Source organism: Alternaria rosae (genome assembly GCF_020736505.1).
Source record: "Alternaria rosae strain MPI-PUGE-AT-0040 chromosome Unknown BKA58scaffold_3, whole genome shotgun sequence".
Taxonomy (NCBI): Eukaryota; Fungi; Ascomycota; class Dothideomycetes; order Pleosporales; family Pleosporaceae; genus Alternaria; species Alternaria rosae.
The window spans coordinates 2,031,205-2,048,299 of record NW_025763572.1 but is presented as its reverse complement, the minus strand read 5'-3'; the positions used below and the strand labels follow the sequence as shown (position 1 = coordinate 2,048,299).

The 17,095-nt window shown below is 51.8% G+C and overlaps 6 protein-coding genes across 6 annotated transcripts; 4 read left to right on the top strand and 2 right to left on the bottom strand.

Annotated features, from left to right (window-relative positions):
• Window positions 1–103: 103 nt before the first annotated feature.
• On the top strand, window positions 104–2,488 carry BKA58DRAFT_129335 (major facilitator superfamily domain-containing protein). The gene is made up of 8 exons (XM_046164351.1): window positions 104–574; window positions 626–719; window positions 770–832; window positions 882–1,101; window positions 1,150–1,310; window positions 1,363–1,708; window positions 1,768–2,340; window positions 2,395–2,488. The coding sequence occupies exons 1-8, from the start codon at window positions 496–498 to the stop codon at window positions 2,431–2,433; spliced, it is 1,575 nt and encodes a 524-aa protein (XP_046027793.1). The 5' UTR covers window positions 104–495; the 3' UTR covers window positions 2,434–2,488.
• Window positions 2,489–4,725: 2,237 nt separating this feature from the next.
• On the bottom strand, window positions 4,726–5,936 carry BKA58DRAFT_380516 (uncharacterized protein). The gene is made up of 3 exons (XM_046169914.1): window positions 5,790–5,936; window positions 5,294–5,730; window positions 4,726–5,241 (listed from the first exon to the last, which is right to left on the bottom strand). Exons 1-3 carry the CDS (start codon window positions 5,859–5,861, stop codon window positions 4,950–4,952), a joined length of 801 nt encoding a protein of 266 aa, XP_046027792.1. The 5' UTR covers window positions 5,862–5,936; the 3' UTR covers window positions 4,726–4,949.
• Window positions 5,937–6,630: 694 nt separating this feature from the next.
• BKA58DRAFT_437772 (uncharacterized protein) lies at window positions 6,631–8,675 on the top strand (the record flags this gene model as incomplete). Its single annotated transcript, XM_046173523.1, has 7 exons — window positions 6,631–6,756; window positions 6,803–6,838; window positions 6,896–7,003; window positions 7,054–7,101; window positions 7,152–7,449; window positions 7,633–7,787; window positions 7,854–8,675. The coding sequence occupies 7 exons, from the start codon at window positions 6,631–6,633 to the stop codon at window positions 8,673–8,675; spliced, it is 1,593 nt and encodes a 530-aa protein (XP_046027791.1).
• Window positions 8,676–8,984: 309 nt separating this feature from the next.
• BKA58DRAFT_437771 (HIT-like domain-containing protein) lies at window positions 8,985–10,020 on the bottom strand (the record flags this gene model as incomplete). The annotated part of the gene is made up of 3 exons (XM_046173522.1): window positions 8,985–9,558; window positions 9,616–9,835; window positions 9,894–10,020. The coding sequence occupies 3 exons, from the start codon at window positions 10,018–10,020 to the stop codon at window positions 8,985–8,987; spliced, it is 921 nt and encodes a 306-aa protein (XP_046027790.1).
• A 252-nt stretch (window positions 10,021–10,272) lies between these two features.
• BKA58DRAFT_129123 (P-loop containing nucleoside triphosphate hydrolase protein) lies at window positions 10,273–14,892 on the top strand. The gene is made up of 2 exons (XM_046164349.1): window positions 10,273–10,807; window positions 10,853–14,892. Exons 1-2 carry the CDS (start codon window positions 10,496–10,498, stop codon window positions 14,696–14,698), a joined length of 4,158 nt encoding a protein of 1,385 aa, XP_046027789.1. The 5' UTR covers window positions 10,273–10,495; the 3' UTR covers window positions 14,699–14,892.
• Window positions 14,893–15,188: 296 nt separating this feature from the next.
• Window positions 15,189–16,658, top strand: BKA58DRAFT_437769 (heterokaryon incompatibility protein-domain-containing protein; the record flags this gene model as incomplete). The annotated part of the gene is made up of 2 exons (XM_046173521.1): window positions 15,189–15,611; window positions 15,672–16,658. The coding sequence occupies 2 exons, from the start codon at window positions 15,189–15,191 to the stop codon at window positions 16,656–16,658; spliced, it is 1,410 nt and encodes a 469-aa protein (XP_046027788.1).
• Window positions 16,659–17,095: the final 437 nt, after the last annotated feature.

The window sequence follows — 17,095 nt, the reverse complement described above, 5'->3', positions numbered from 1 at the left end:
CGATAGGTATGCTGCCAGTCAGGCATGATTTCCATGTGTATTAGTACACTAAGGTTTTCTATGACTGCGGATTTTGCCTTCGGTTGGGCGTATATATCTCTGGGAAGTTCCGACATACTGAAACACGTCGCGTTGGACGTCGCGTTCGGCTAGCCCAGGTCAGGCTTCGGCAGTCAAGCCCATGCAACGCGTCGATCGACGAGCATGGTTGGTATATCGCTTTGCCTCAAACGCTTCAGCGTAGTTTCGTTAGTATCAGGCTACCCTTGATGCCTCGAGCCCTATCGCAATGCGGTCATAAGAGAGGTTGGCCCAAGGCACTCATCGTTCAGAGCTGGCCTCGCTGTCCTACTGCTGCTGCTTCATTCGATATACATTTTAATCACTCTTTCTCAACGCAGCGCGTTCCAAAAGACTGCCGGCAGTCAATCGCATTCCGTCCATTCTCGTTACCATTCTTTCTCTTTCACGTTAGCAGACCTGGGTACCACTAAGATGGGTTTCGGCATTCTAGAAGACCGCCATATGGCAGCCCCTCCTGGAACATCTACCATCAACGACTCTGAACCTGCCCGTAGGATACATCCGTTGAAACAGTAACACGTTGTCACTAATACCTGCTCAGTAGACTCAAAGGTTGACTTTAGTGACGTCAAGCGCGATGGCGATGTTATATTGCAGCCACAGCCTTCGGACAGTCCCAACGATCCGCTCAACTGGTGAGAGATAATGAAATTTCCGTCATGATATACCGTCTCACGCGTGGCAGGTCACCGAAAAGGAAGGAATGCATCATGATTCTGCTCGCTTTCAGTTCCGGTGTGACAACAGCGTAAGCATCGAAGACACTACATTGTTTCCACAAGCTGAGTCTCTGCCAGCCTTGGACCCATGGTGACACCCGCACTTCCACTCATCGCCATGAAGTACAATGTCAGCATCGATATGGTCTCCAGTCTGGTCATTGGTTTTCTGGCCTTCTGGATCGGCTTCACCACGTTCTTTACCGCTGCTGGAGCGAACATCTGGGGCAAGCGACCCTTCTTCATCATTTCCACCGTGATACTTCTTGCAACGAACGTCTGGGGATTTTTCACCAAGGTGCGTATCGAAAGATGAGCTACACCGTTCTTCGTTGACGCAAAACAGTCCTTCATCTCTCTCGCTGTCATGCGAGTCATACAGGGTATTGCATCAGCACCTCTCGAGACACTTGTCACCTCCACAGTATCCGACATGTACTTTGTCCATCAAAGAGGTACTAGGATAGCAGTCTGGGGCTGCATGTTGGCCTCTGGTGTGCTTCTCGGGTAAGTTTCTCTCCACCCCGTCCATCGCATCCGCGTACTGACCCAGTCTTAGCCAAACAATCGCTGGTGCTATCATCCAGAACATCTCCTTTGAAGCTACTTTCGGTATCTCCGCCTTGATCTTCATCCCGATCCTCTTCGGCATGTACTTTTTCGTTGTCGAAACCACTTACTATGGCCCCCGACCTACTACAGACAAGGTTGCCGTCGACGAGAAACACAAGTCCATTTCCTCCGTTTTCGAGCTCGAAGATGAGAGAGAGCCGTATCGCAGCCAGCTAGCTCTCTTCCGTGGCCGCTTGTCACAAGAGTCATTTTGGAAAAACGCTTGGAAGCCTGTGCCACTCATAGCGTTCCCGGCAGTGCTGTTCAGCACTATTGTGTATGGGTCTTACTTTGTGAGTCAAGTCCATCAGCTTTCCGCGAGACATACACTAACTTTCCTCTTTCTTTCTAGACTTGGCTGCTCACCATTTCAGTCCTCTCCGTCAACATCTTCTCCGCGCCACCGTACTCGCTGAACCCGGCACAAGTCGGTCTTACCAACTTACCTCTCCTCGTTGTCGCACTTATTGGCTCGCCCCTCTCCGGCTGGACAGCCGATGCTCTCGCGAAGTTCATGGCCCGCCGCAACAAGGGTGTCTTCGAACCTGAATTCCGCCTGACTCTTATGGTACCTGCCGTCATCTTCGCCACAATCGGTTTCCTCGGCTTTGGTATGAGCACTTCAGCTGGCTACCCCATTGTTTGGCCATTGGTGTTCATGTCCATCCATTCACTTTCTGTACCGTTCGCCTCCACAGCCAGTCTGACTTATGTCATTGACTGCCACCCCAAAGATGCGAACCAGGCTTTCGTCACCATCAACTTCACGAAGGCAGTTTTCACGTTCATCGCGACAACGTACGCGAACGGTATCATGGCCAACATTGGGCCGCGTGCGGTATTTGACGGGATCACGGTCATCAACCTGGGAATTTGTGCGCTTACCATTCCGGCGTATGTGTTCGGGAAGAGGTTCAGGAGTTTGGTAAGTCACTCAGGGCTGTGGCATCTATTGAACTTGTACTAACGTTAGCGATAGGTTGCGCGGAGCTCGTTTGGGAAGAAGGTCTCAGGCTGAGGGCTTGGAGCCGTGTGTCCTCTACTGCGATGACAAAACATGGGCCGTAAGGGATAGTGATGACGGGTGTAGTTTCATGAATGCACACAGTCGTTATGTATCTGACTTATCAAAAATGCATCGTGTTCAAGACGAGACAGTCTAGGCTTTGTACTACTTGCGCAAACTGGTCCGTGTTGGGCTGCTTACAACAGAACCTTGGAAGCTGCGAATCGCAGGAGTAGATCCCATGACTTTGAATGCGTACTGCACTGCCTGATCTGCACAAGTGGACATACTGACCTCGTGCTGAGGGAAGATGAAATACAGTAAGTAAACTTTTGGATTTGAAGAGAATTCTTTGGTATCGTGAATCTAAATATAATGTAACCACACCCAAACGCCGTTGGCAACTTCTGTAGTGCACTATGCCAAACATCCCACGATTTCTTCGTGAGTTAGCAGATGCGTCCCGCGCTTCGGTTATGGTGCTGCACAATGATTCTGGTTTTGCGACATGCTCAAGCAAGTTCGCTGGCGCTGCGTCGTCTCTACTGACGGCGTAGCGTGGTGATGCAGGTCTTCGCGTCTCGGCATCTATGTCGCATCGAAGTCCGTTCGCTAGACCCGTACAAGTGACCTGACGTTCCTGGGACTGGTATACCGGCGTAGTGTTCGCTTGATAAAAGTGAATAGTAAATCGGTGCATCATCAATTCGTCACTCGTCTCGCGCCGCCATCCATCTCTCTAGCCCCTGGTCTTTGCGATAGCATCTGTGCCATAGACTGCGACGCATTCGAAGCTGACGAAGTTGCGTATCTGGGGCTCAGCGGTGATGTCAGACTGGCTCGTCGTGATGTTGAGATGGTAATGGGTGATGGCGATGATGAGGTAGCGTTCTTGAGGAAGACGCGCGCAGGTGGGAATTGGCTGACTGGCGGCATTGTGGTTGTGTATGTGAGCTGTCTTGTTGGTCTGGTGTGGTATGCTCGAAGATGAAACGTGGTGGTCGTTCGGTGATAATAAGAGCAGGGCTTGTTGTTTGATGTCGTCGATACAATGGTATGATGTGTAGTAATCGGATGTTGGATGTCTCCTCTCAGCTGATGGAATGTCTGTTATAAGCAAAAGCGTAGCAAGAGCAGCAGCCACTCATCTTATATCCATCAACGAACCCAATTTGACTCACCCAACTTTAGACCCACACTAACCCTCTACCCTCGGAGTCACAAGCAACTCGCCCATCCACGCAACCCTCTAGCGCGCGTGCCCCCAAACCCGCCCGCGCCGTGACATGTGAAGCCCTTCCCGTTTCGAGCCATGATCACCCCACGGCATCGTGAGCATCACGTCTTGCACATGCGGATCCGGATCCAATCGGCGGATAATTGTCGTTCAAAAGGAGACGAATACGATCAACGCAGGCTAAACGACATGCACGCGATCGTGGGTTGCGTCCAGCTCATCTAGCTCCCGTTACCCCGGGTGGGTTTTCCGTGTGCGACTAGAGTGCTTTGAGCAATTTGTCTTTTCCTCCAGTTTGCGCGAGCCGACCCTCCACCCCCAAACGCCCGGAAAAGCAAAAAAGGGCCGAGAGGCGCATCGCATTGCGCATATACTTGCAGCTTACACACCTACACAATTCGAGAAGCAGCCAAGGTGCCGAGGCGTGTGATGGCAGTTGGTGCGTGTTTGAACTTTGTATGGTGCTCGTGTGTGTGCTTGTTTGGAGATGGGAGGCTGCGACACGTCATGCACGGAGCTTAAAGTGCGGGGTGGGCCTCCGCCGTTGTCCTGTAGAACGCTGGCTAGGGCGAGCAACGGCGTCTGGTTTGATGGCCACAGGGCTTCTAGCATGCTTCCACCGAATGTTTGGACAGCTTTTAGCCTGAGATGAAGGATACGACGCGAGGTATATCACCGACGTCGGAGGATCTCCCGTGTGTTTGGATACGAGAGAAGTTGTTTTGAGCGGAGTAAGTTTAGATGGCATGTACGACACTGGCGTGGAGATCGCGATGCGGGGCAGATGATGGATCACAGGTAACCTCAGCGAACGGTGTATTACATGCTCTGCTCTACAACATTTCTTTTGCGGCTTGCACTAGCGCGAAGAGATATGCGTAGTACATGTATACTGCGCGTGTAATTGCAAAGCACTGCATGTGAGAAGCCTGACTCCGCGGGTACTGAGGAATCAGCCTGACATGTGAGCCCAGTCTCGTCATTGTTGCGGTGTAACGGTGTACTAAGGCTGCATCCACGACAGCACGTTCAGGCAGATGTCTGGCAAGTCGTAGTCAGAGAAATGACATTTCTTTTCCTATCGTACAAGGTCGGTCAACTTTTAGACGTCGCGATATAGTACATCCAAATCATTATCCAAGCCTTCTGCATCCCAAGCAGTAACGTATCTGGTAACGCGCAACTGCGCCCAGGTATCTGAATATGCAAGCATACCCACACAGCACGCATGGTTACATGCTGTTCGTATTATCCAATTATCCCAACGAAGTCAAACTTGAGGTCAGGGAATCTAAGCTCGGCCACTGCGGACGCGCTTGGCTTCGGGGCGCTGAAGGTGCGAGGCTGGAATCCAGCTCTCATCGTAGGCCTTTGCGCCCGAAGTGACAGCAGGACCATCAGCACCAACAACGGAAACCTGGTCGGCAGGGTCGACCTTCTTGCTCTGGCCCGAAGACGCCTTAGCACGCTCACCACCCTTGCCGCGGCCCTTCTTCTGCGGGAAGAAGGTGGAAATCCAGGTGTTGTAGATGAAGTACACAGTTCCACCGAACGCGCCGAGGAGGACGAGGTATAGGAAGATGCTAGAGAGAAGTAAGTACATGTGTCCAGGCTGAATGGTGCATTGCTACGTACATCTGGGGGTCGAAGAAGCTGGTGGGCGCCTCAACAATGCTGACAGTCTCGTTGTAGACCGGGACGGTGATGAGGTTGTTCTTGCTGTCCTTCAGCACAGTTACGAGCTGCAGGCGGAGATTCTGGGGGTGCATCTCTGTCGTGAAGCTGTAGGGGACCGTCTCGTTGGCGCCAGCGGGGATCTGAATGGAGTAGCGCTGGCGGGTGAGGTTGCGAAGAATCTGAGATTCTCCCTTAATCTCCTGGATCAACGAGCCGCCGACAATGGTGACGCCGATGGGAGTTGGCTCATTGTTGACCACGGACAGACGCGCCTGGGTGGCCTGGCCGTTGACGAGCTTGACGCCGAAGATCTCAGACTGAGGGAAAGAGACGGAAACGGCGACATTGAGGTTGGGCGTCTGCGGCTCGTCTACTGCTTGTTGCACCTTCTCAGCCTGGAGATGCGATCGTTAGCCATCTGATGTCATGCTGCGTCCGAAAGTTTGGAGCTTACCGCGGGCTCAGCATAGGTGCCGAGAGCTCGGAGAGAAAGCAAGAGCAGAGATGAAAACTTCCAATTGACCATGATGAAGACGACACAAGACGAGGAGAGGGATGAGAGGAGGAGGGACGGCGTGTGGGAACAGATGGGGTAATTCGAACGTGGCTTCTGGGAAGTGACGTCCGGGCGCAGCTGCCTCTTGGCGTCGGCGGACGGAACCAGAGCCGCGGCAATGCGAAGCCACCTTCACCTCATACATGGAAGATGGTGAACAGGTGCACTGCAGCCTACATCAGTAGGAACACGGGACTTCACAAATTCCAAAAGCAATGTAGACTTCTAGGTCATTTTGCTTCTATCATCTTTGCGAACAAGATGAGCTATCGCTTTTCATTCTCTGGAGTGGCCCCTTCCTAGTATAGACTGTTCCCTGGAACGCGCCACATCGCGTTGCACATGGCATCCACGCCGCAAATGTCGCTCGTTCTATTACAAACCCAGCGGCAACTATTGTTCTGTAGTTTGCTATGACTGCATATACACCGCCCTGGAGTGGCTTCCCGCCGGCATTGCGCAGTGCGCCTGGCTGCATTATACCATCAAAAGCTGGACTGGCAATTTTGCGTCTTGACTGCTACTGTAATAACTCACTTTCATCCGCAGTTACCTATTCGAGCTTGAAAATTCCTTACTAACCGTAGAAGGAGCGCTCGACCCTCCTGTACCTACTTTCTCTCCCTCCGCTGCCTCTCATACACGTAAATCGCAGCCAATCCGTCATCCATTCTCTATCATTCAGTCACACTCCTGTTCGCCGATCGTCACAAGCTCAAACTTGACTGCGCTCTGCGACATGTCGCCTTCGCTCAACGGCCTTGGCCTGGCTTCACCAAGCCCCTCAGACGCCGATTTAGCAGACTTTACCAATCGCTTCGAGCATTTCCAGCAATTCGAGGATGAAAAGTCCAAGTTCATGACCGTACGCGCACTGTCACTATCACTCAATTGTGACTGACGCGCACTAGGAGGTGAAAAATCGGTATGAATATATGCACCAGCAGGTAAGCTCTGACTGTACGAAATACAGGCGAGGCATGTACTGATTTCGGATGCTACAGTACCATGCATTGGCTGCCGAACGCGACCGTGATCGCAACTGGATCCTTGCATGGCAAAATGAGAAGCAGCAGTATGAGAAGTCGCACAGGAATCTGCAGCGGAATATGGTAATCCCTTCCAGCCACACATCACTGTGGAGCTGACTTTGATGTGACAGGCTGAGAACCCATTTATCATGGTCCTGATTGACGGCGACGGCATGGTTGTGAGCTTCACGTACTGCGAGTTGAGTGCAGTCTGCTGACTACATACCAGTTTTGTGACGACTACCTTCGCGAAGGAGAGCAAGGTGGCCGCCGAGCTGCTGTCCAACTGTTCGCAGATATACACGAGTATATTGAGAACGAGTGTCAGGATATTCCCTTCGGTTACCGGATCGTCTGCCGCATCTATGCAAACGTTCGGGGGCTCGGCGACGTGCTTGTACGCAGGGGAATCTACGAAGATATCATTGAGTTCGAGGACTTTGTGCGTGGATTCACGCGGGGAAAGACCCTTTTTGATTTTGTCGACGTCGGTGCGGGAAAAGATCGTGCTGACGAGAAGATCATCGGTGAGTGGTGGTACCCTATGCAACAACACCAAAGCACATTTGCCCTCCCCAGGACTCCCCGCATACCCATGAGGAAGGAGTCGAACGCTGCGATGGCAGCGGTATCAGTCTCATCTACATTACACTCCCTCGACCTAGTCGTTTAGCGTCATCTATTGCCGGGTCTCCTACTGACAGCTGCAGAATTGCTCAAATTATACTCGCAAGATTATCATTGCCGTCGGATTCTCTTCGGCTGCTCACACGATAATGGCTACGCGCGAACGCTTGAGCAGTGCTCCGATCGCCTTCAGGTGACAAACAAGGTCGTCCTCCTCGAAGGTGTCCCATTTGAGAAGGTAAGTCCTGACTGATTTTACGAAGTGCATGTGAGACATACTGATTTCGTACGTTCACCTCTGTAGGAACTTGTATGCCTCCCGTACCGAACGAAGAAGTTTCCAGGTCTCTTTAGGGACACTAAGCTTGTGGTTTGGGGATATGGTCCTACTACATACGCCAACACCTACGCCAACGGTCTTCCTCCAGCATTCGTTCCCGGCAAAATCAATTCAAATGATAGTTCGAAGGCGTCTATAGTTTCGACAGGCCTGCCAAGCCGATTTCCCGCCCCATCGAGGTCTCCCATCATGGACAGTCCTTTGCCAAACCGAGCCGCAACGACGACTTTGCCTAGAACGCCTTCAACCTCAACACTGGCTTCGGACAATACGTTTCCAGCACTCAAGCCAGATCCACCAGCTCCACTTCTGAACTGGGCCGCTAAGGCAGCTGCTCCGCCGCCACCCGTTACAGACACCCCCGTGTACAAGCCCGCAAACCGCGAAGAAGTCATCGCTCGTAACCGTGCAGGCCAACGCATCGATCTGCCGTGCAAGGACTACGATAAGACTGAGGTGGACCGCATGAAGAAGATCAAACTGTGCAACGTTCACTTCCTTCGAGCCGAGTGCCCCTACGACACAAAATGCACCCACCTCCATGCGTACAAGCCTACTAGCGACGAGTTGGCTACCCTCCGCCTCGTCGCCCGCATGGCACCGTGCAGCAACGGTAGTGTTTGCCAGGATATTAGGTGTATCTATGGTCACCGCTGCCCAGCACCGCCCCACAAGACTCACTACGCCAAGGGCACAAAGAGCTGTATTTTCGGCGAGTCTTGCAAGTTTCCAGCGAGCTTGCATGACATCGACACCAATGTAGTCAAGACCCTGGTTGTTCGCTAGAGGGGGAGTAGGGAGGATTATGTGGGTGAGTCGCTATACGTTATTACTCGTGGAGATGGAAAATGGCCTAGCAGAACCTGACTCATATTGCCACCGTACAGTCTACATTGCCATCAGAACGAAAGTTGACAATCTCTTGATGCGATGTAGACTCCTGAGTGATTGACTCCCGGTATCTGCTGTAGACGGTTGTTCGGTTTTCCTTGGAATGAGCTGTTGCTCTGGACATTGTGTGGGGTGTGCATAGAGATAATATGTGCAATTCGGGAATTGTATTAAATGCCAGCAGTTCCATGTACGGGGACCTTCTCATTCCTTCCTCCATTCCTCAAACTCTTCATTGAGATGTTGTTTTAATGCCGCAAACTTGTTCTTAAAGTTCTCCCCACATCGCCAGCATTTCATGTCCCAACTAGGCCAATCTCCAGGATGAAACCTCTTACTATCTTCTTCTAATGGAAACTCGCCTAATTGAACCAGAAAACCACTGTTGAAGCTCAAATAGTGCTTCTTGTGCTTCATCCAGTCTGAATGCATGTCACGACTGAAGATATGTATGTGTAAATGGTTCATTGAGGGGTGGGTATGTACGCCTACGACAATATCTTTAGACCAATCGCGACCGGATGGGAGAAGTACCGCGCGCTCCTCGGGCGGAGGTGGTGGGTCGGGAGAGCTCATCATTGCCTCGAAGGCCTCGTTGTAGGGTTTATCTGAAGCGCTGAAGTCGCCATATTGCCGACGGAGTTCGTATGCAGCGAGTTCTCTGAGATGGATGATGCGTTTTCGTACTTCGGCGAGGAATGCTGGGTCTGTGGAGAGAGCGTGGAGTGGGTGCTGATCGTAGTAGACCTTTTTCCGCGGGATGAGTAGAAGGTGTACGCTTGTTCGTCGTCAGCCTACTGGTTCCCTCCGATGATTGAATACCATCGATGCATACCTCGCTTTAGGATACTTGTCGGTTATCACAACAAAGTCATCGTCGTACTCCAATACTTTGTTCTCCGGGTTCGTCTCGGGGCTCTCGATATAGACGCCTAGCCCATTCCGTCCATCCCAACGCTTAGCTGTCTTGGCAGCCTTCTGCGTTGTACCTGGACCGTCTGCGGTGGGAATGATGGGTGGTTTTGGTTTCTTCGACTGGGTCATGAGTTCTGTAACTGCACCGTGAGTTAAGGTTGCGCGTTGAGATTGTACGAGGCGTGCAATGAGACGTACATGCATTGGGCCGCTTTGAAGAGGCGGGTTCAATTGCGGGCCGAGCTTGGTTCCCCGGCTCCGTTCCTGCTATCTCTTTGTTCGTAATGGCATCGTGGGTTTCCGTCGCATTAGGGCGGTCCGTCATTGTCGATCTGTTATCGTGTTTCGGTTTGCGAAAAGGTCTCGTATGCTTGTTTGAAGTTTGTATAAATATGGCGCGAAATGAGCGGGCTGCTATCAAGCTTGGGGCCAGTGGGCGCATAGAAACTCGTGAATGCTTGGTGAGTGTTCCGTGAAGCAACGATGACGATGAGGCTCTGGGATGGCCCAAGCGCACGGTACCGAGGCATCCCTGCAATCATCGGAATTTCGGATTGCGCATCGCATTCGAGTGAAAGCGCCAGGAACTCGCAATGGCTGCCACCATAGGTTTCACTTTCCCCTTTGGATACGCCGAAGAGTGGTGCAATATCGATCCCGGTGGTTGAGTTCTTTCATTAGCGACTTGCGCCCTTTTCGCCGCCCACCAACGAAGAACATTACCACACCTACACTCTCTCTGCCTGAGTATACTTCCATGGAGTCTGAGGGGTCCGACCACTCTACACATATCGCGCACGATGCCTAAAAACGCTCACCCACCCCGCGGCAAGCCTGCCAAGAAGACTGTGCCTCCTGAGGAGGATACATCATTCATCGTTTTCGGTGACGGCAAAGCCAAGAAGAAGAAGGGCGAGAGTTCTGGCGGAGACGCTGCCCAGAACGAGAGTAAGGGAAAAGGGAAGTCCGCAGCTGGAGCTGCTGAAGATGGGCCCAAAAAGCCGGATACAAGGACCCTCGTCGCCGGCGCATCGTGGACAGGAAAGCTCCCAGTCAACCTCCTGTCCGAACATTTCCAGAAACAGCAGTGGAGCAAGCCTGACTATCGCATCGTACGTAGCGCCATTATAGTAGTAGGTCATAGCTAATTACAGCAGCGGAAAGATGGCGACCAGCATTTTGCTTATGCGGTGGTACTATCCAAGATGAACCAGAAGACGCGACAAACGACCACCCTACCACCTATCAAGATCCCGTCGGAGCTCGAAGAACAAGCGCATCAGCCTACCGCCGTCGAAGCCCGCAACTTTGCCGCGGCCTATACTCTCTTCCGCGTCGCCAGCGGGAAAAATCTCCACACCATGCTGCCCCCCACGTATAAAGACCTTTGGAAGGGACAGTTTATGGACCTCAAGAAGAGGGATGAACAAGAAGGTAAAGGATGGATGTATGAGGCAGACCCTTTCTTCGGTTTTGTGGAAAGGGAGAAGGCAAGAGAGGCAGCAGCAAAGGCGCGTGAGAAGAGGCAGAAGCAGCAGGAAGAGGCGCAGAAAGCCCACAACCAACAGCCAGGTGCTGCCATGCCAAGTTCTAACGGTCCAGCTCCTAGCCGGAATTTGCTCAAGGGATGGGAGAGAGTGCCCAAGATCGAGCTTGGGAAGAGAACACGCAAAGAAGCCGAGCGTCTCATCCGCCGGGACGCACTCTGGAACCCGAACGGCATCGAAATGAATCCATCTACAAAGAACCGACTAGTCGATGAGATCGCGGACCTTGGCTTTCGGAGAAGCCACGTCGAGGAGGCCGCCGATATTTGCAAAGATCGCGAGGAGATTATTGAATGGCTTCTCATTCATGTACCTGAAGACGACCTACCGTCGTGGTCACTACCAGAAGGCTACGTTGCTGGCGTCAGTATGGCTAGCTCTAACCTCAAGCGTGAAGGTGCCGTAAAGCGCCTTGCTGCAGCCGGATACTCTATGGACCTTTGCGAAGAAGCATACGATAGTCAAGGCAGTGATGAGAGAAAGGCCGCAGCTTTGCTACAAGCTCGTCTACTCCGACCAGATGAGGACGAGAGTAGCCTAGCACAAGACCTGAAAGATCTCTCGCTGAGCAATGGGGAGCTTGAGACGTCTCCAGAGGACGATCCGTGGGAGGTGGAGATGTCATCACTTGAGGCAATATACGACCGTCTGTTTTCACGCCCTGCTCCCGAATCGTGTCGCATCGAGCTAGACGTCAAGCAACAAGGAAAGCGACTCATACTGCAGGTCAGGAAGCCTTTCGGTCCTTACCCCGCTGTTGTACCTATCATCACATTCGAGGCGGCTATCCCAGCATATATCCGCTTGAGCATCATTCGCCAAGCGCTGCTCCACGCTGAAGCCAACTTCATTGGTATGCCTATGGTATACGATATCGTAGACTGGATCCAAACGAATGCTGGTGATATCTTCCAAAACCCAGGAAGACTGACCGATGTTTCGTCTGGCCTTGCAGCAGCAGATCACTCGTCGGAACAGCAAAGTCAAAAACGAAGAGCGAAGGGGCGACCTAGAAGGCCTCTCGACTGGACACCCGCCACGCCTCCTAGCCAAAAAATATTGTCGGATTGGCAAGCTAAGCAAGGATCCCCAGCTCAGCAAAAAATGATGAACGCTCGGCAGTCACTTCCTGCGTGGAGGTTGAGGGACGATATTGTCCGCACCGTCAACAAGTGTAAGGTCACTATCATCTCAGGTGAAACTGGATCGGGGAAATCGACTCAATCGGTGCAGTTCGTCCTCGATGATCTCATACAGCGACAGCTTGGTGCTGTTGCGAACATCATCTGTACCCAGCCACGCAGGATTTCTGCGCTTGGTCTTGCTGATCGTGTGGCCGATGAGCGATGTTCTCAGGTCGGCGACGAGATTGGGTACACTATCCGCGGAGAATCTAAACAGAAGCCAGGAGTTACCAAGATCACGTTTGTAACGACTGGTGTACTTTTGAGACGTCTTCAAACGTCGGGTGGCAATGCCGACGATGTCGTTGCCGCCTTAGCCGATGTCAGCCACGTTGTCGTCGACGAGGTTCACGAGCGTAGTTTGGACACAGACTTTTTGCTCGTTCTTTTGCGCCAGATCTTACGAAAGCGGCAAGATCTCAAGGTCATCTTGATGAGTGCCACTCTCGATGCTGCTGTTTTCGAAGCGTACTTCAAAGAGGTGGGACCCGTAGGCCGTGTCGAGATTGAGGGTCGCACTCATCCTGTGACGGACTACTATGTCGACGATGTCGTGCATTTCACCGGGTTCAAGGGCTATGGTATGGGCGACGAAGATGCTTCCGAAGACAAATCGTTCTCGGCAAACCTTCGGAGTATTGGATTCGGCATCAACTACGACCTCATCGCAGAGACTGTTCGTCACATCGACCGCCAACTCGGTGCCAAGGATGGGGGTATACTTATCTTCCTTCCTGGTACTATGGAGATTGACCGCACGCTCCAAGCGCTCAGTCAGTTCGCAAACCTCCATGCATTGCCCCTACATGCATCACTCATGCCCGTCGAGCAAAAGCGTGTCTTCCCTCCTGCTCCTCACGGCAAGCGTAAGGTCATCGCGTGTACCAACGTCGCAGAAACGTCGATCACTATTGAAGATATCGTCGCTGTCATCGACACAGGTAGGGTCAAGGAGACAAGCTACGACCCGCAGAACAATATGGTTCGCCTCGCTGAAACCTGGGCTTCGAGGGCGGCATGTAAACAACGAAGAGGTCGAGCGGGGCGTGTCCGAGCAGGCGACTGCTACAAGTTGTACACACGCAACGCTGAAGCTAAGATGATGGAGCGACCGGATCCGGAGATTCGGCGTGTGCCCTTGGAGCAGATGTGTCTATCTATCAAGGCAATGGGGGTACAGGACGTCTCAGGCTTCCTCGCTTCAGCTCTCACACCACCAGAAAGTACCGCGGTGGAAGGCGCGATCCAGTTGCTCTCGCAGATGGGTGCTATCACAGACGACGAACTCACTGCACTTGGCCGACACATGTCTATGATCCCGGCAGATCTCCGTCTGGGCAAGCTACTCGTATATGGTGCGACGTTTGGCTGCCTTGAAGCTGTGCTAACCATCGCATCTGTTCTCACGGCTCGCAGCCCGTTCATATCACCACGAGAGCGAGATCAGGAAACTCGAAATGAGTTCGATCGTCTCCGCGCATCCTTCTCTAACAACCAGGGAGATTTGCTTGTAGACCTGCGAGCATACGAACAGTGGTCTGCATTGCGCAGCAAAGGGACGTCAACACGAGACCTCCGCTTCTGGTGTCAAGACAACCGACTGAACCCCCAAACCATGTTCGACATAGCGTCCAATCGCACCCAGTACTTGTCGTCTCTCAAGGAGATCTCTTTCATTCCCACACATTACTCCTCCGCAAACCCTGCCACACACTCTTACTACAACAAACACAATGCGAATGACGCGCTGTTGCGTGCGCTGGTCGCTGGGTCCTTCAATCCGCAGATCGCACGCATCCAGCTCCCCGACAAGAAGTTCGCAGCGGGTATAGCCGGAGCCGTAGAACTCGATCCCTCAGCTCGTGAAATTAAGTACTTCAACCAAGAAAACGGACGCGTATTCGTTCATCCCTCATCCACACTCTTCGCCAGTCAGACATTCCCGCATAATGCTTCTTTTGTCGCGTACTTCAACAAGATGGCTACAAGTAAAGTCTTCATCAGAGATATCACGCCGTTCAATGCATACAGTTTGCTGTTGTTCGCTGGAGAGATCAAGGTCGATACGCTGGGCAGGGGCTTGGTGGTCGATGAGTGGATTAGGTTGAGGGGGTGGGCAAGGATTGGTGTGTTGGTGAGTCGGCTGAGGGGTATGTTGGATGGCGTGCTGGAGAGTATGGTTAGGGAACCAGGGATGGGAGTTAGTAATAGGCAGAGTGAGGTCATTGATGTCGTGAGACGGATGGTTGAGAGGGATGGGTTGGATGCTTAGACAGTCACCTTTGCTCTACACGGGATGATTGTATCAGAGGGTGCGAGTTGCCTTGCACTGCTGGGACAGATATTCGTACAGCAAACCTTTAAATCGGCAGATCTGAAGAGCAGCCTGCAACATTGCTTACGACCTCTCAATCTATACTGCATAGGGCGGCGAGATTGTCCCGAGGTCCTCAATCGAAACTTGTGCGAGGGGCGTATTGCCGCGTCTGCTCATTACGCTCCAATTGCAAGAAATATAGGCAGACTTCACACGGCACAGCCCCGCTCATACCAACACTCGCCACAGCAGCCTGAAGCAGTTCAATGAGCCATCATCATCGCTTTCACAACTGAAACACATGGGAGACCTACGACACAATTACCGGGGCATGTGAAAAGCTATGGCAAATCACAGCTCCAATGCTGAGGCAATGCCGCGTCGCCGCCAAGCACATATCGATAGAGCCTCGCGGGCTCCATATAGATACCGGCCTCTAAACGACATGAAGAACGAGATCAGACTAGTCAAGGTACGTGCAGGCAATGGCTCTAGCGAGGTGCTCGAATGCGACATTGAGCACAAGCTCTTGAGCAAAGCCAGGTACACTTACGAGGCCATCTCCTATTTTTGGGGAGAGTCCTCACGAAGTCACGACGTACTTTGCGATGACGGTACAAACCACCTCAAAGTAACTTCCAATCTTTGCGAAGTCCTTAGGCAACTTGCCTCGCTACCAGGCAACACCAACTGCAGAAATCACTGGATCGACAGCATTTGCATCAACCAAGATGACGCGATCGAGCGAGGGAGTCAAGTTCAGCAGATGGCAGATATTTATCGACTTTCAGAGCAAGTGCATATCTTTCTAGGTGTTTTAGCGCCAGGCATAGACCCACTGCAAAGTGAGTGGTTCACCAGGAGATGGGTAAGCAGAGCCTAAGCAGAATTCTACGTGAATCCACAAGCTCAAGCTAATTCAATATAGGTCGTTCAGGAAGCGTTTGTTGCACAGAAGATTCATATCAGTTTCGAACAAAGTGGGCAGACCTGTCACTTTGATGGTTGGAAACCATTTTGGGATCACTGCTTTCACCTAAACGGCTACAATGGTATCACTGCTATGGCTGGTCTCAAGTTCTTTGGCTTTGCTACAGATGTTCCAGGCTCTGTGCAGCATGATATACTCGACCTGATGTACACTTTTCACGATGCAAAGTGCAGCGATGACCGAGATCGTCTTTTCGCTCTTGTGGGAGCATCGAGAGACGTGACAACCAAACAAAAGCCTGGAACCTCATTGAATTACCCGGGATCGATATTCTATTACAAACCAGACTACACAGTAACTACAGAACAAGCATATCGCAGCTTCGCACAAGCTGCTCTTCGTTCTACATCAGCATTCAAGCTTTTGTCTTGTGCCGGTGCTTTCCGACATGCTAGCAGCAAGTACACGACGTCCATTCCCTCATGGACACCGGATTGGAGGTGCAAAGCTCCCTTAGCACGGGCACCAGACTACAGTTGCTTCACAGCGGGCTTCCGACGAATTACAAACGGACAAAGTACCGAGAGGAGACCAGCGATCTTGGTGGACGAGACCGATTGGTCCATAAATTTCAGAGCCGTACACCTTGGAAAAGTAAAAAACATTGTCTTCCTCGTGATAAAATCTCAATGGTCACAATCTGGGTTAATCCAGGCTCGTTTGGACGCAGGTAACGACATCTACGATGCAGTAGGGGTGGCGCTTGAAGACGAGGTTGTTATACCCATCGGCTCGCCAACTCCATTTATCATAAGACGGCAGGCCGAAGAACTTGGCTCGTCCCTGAACTACAAACTGATATCGGATTGCTGGCTACTTGACGAGCACTACAATGCCCATTCGTACCCTAGAGTCAGGGTTATGAACGGAGACTACATAAGCCAGACGAATACTACCTCCATTTGCGAATATCGCATCATTTGAGTATGACCTTTCCTTGGATTTAAATTAGCAGGAGACAATAAAGTGTCGCGCTAGAACTTTTTGGCACTGCTCGAAATCTGCGGTCATTTTGCGCACTCGTCTTATTTGCTCACTACACTCACCACAAATTTGCAATGTTCTCATGAATAAAATCCTCTAGCATCAACTCATATGACCCAACTGGCGTACAGAAACAGTAAGAACTCATGATAGAATGGGCAACGGGCATGGGGGACATTTGATCGGTGACGGTCGTACATCCTTACATAGCTTGCACATCTTTTCCTCTTGATACAGCATACATTGAGCTTCCTTGTACAGTCTACGTTAGACCGAGCATTCCTGTACTAAACGGTGCCTACGTACGACCTCAGTCCACAGTGATCTTCTCGGTCCCATCAAAATCATCACTTCTTTCATGCCGTCCGGTCCTAACA

Excerpts from the sequence above, each read along its gene's own strand:
- BKA58DRAFT_129335 (XM_046164351.1), top strand. The coding sequence starts at position 496 with ATGGGTTTCGGCATTCTAGAAGACCGCCATATGGCAGCCCCTCCTGGA. Across the intron at positions 720-769 it reads CCCAACGATCCGCTCAACTG|GTCACCGAAAAGGAAGGAAT; the intron begins GTGAGAGATAAT and ends CACGCGTGGCAG. Across the intron at positions 833-881 it reads AGTTCCGGTGTGACAACAGC|CCTTGGACCCATGGTGACAC; the intron begins GTAAGCATCGAA and ends AGTCTCTGCCAG.
- BKA58DRAFT_129123 (XM_046164349.1), top strand. The coding sequence starts at position 10,496 with ATGCCTAAAAACGCTCACCCACCCCGCGGCAAGCCTGCCAAGAAGACT. Across the intron at positions 10,808-10,852 it reads GCAAGCCTGACTATCGCATC|CGGAAAGATGGCGACCAGCA; the intron begins GTACGTAGCGCC and ends TAATTACAGCAG.
- BKA58DRAFT_380516 (XM_046169914.1), bottom strand. The coding sequence starts at position 5,861 with ATGGTCAATTGGAAGTTTTCATCTCTGCTCTTGCTTTCTCTCCGAGCT. Across the intron at positions 5,731-5,789 it reads GCACCTATGCTGAGCCCGCG|GCTGAGAAGGTGCAACAAGC; the intron begins GTAAGCTCCAAA and ends TCGCATCTCCAG. Across the intron at positions 5,242-5,293 it reads AGCTTCTTCGACCCCCAGAT|CATCTTCCTATACCTCGTCC; the intron begins GTACGTAGCAAT and ends ACTTCTCTCTAG.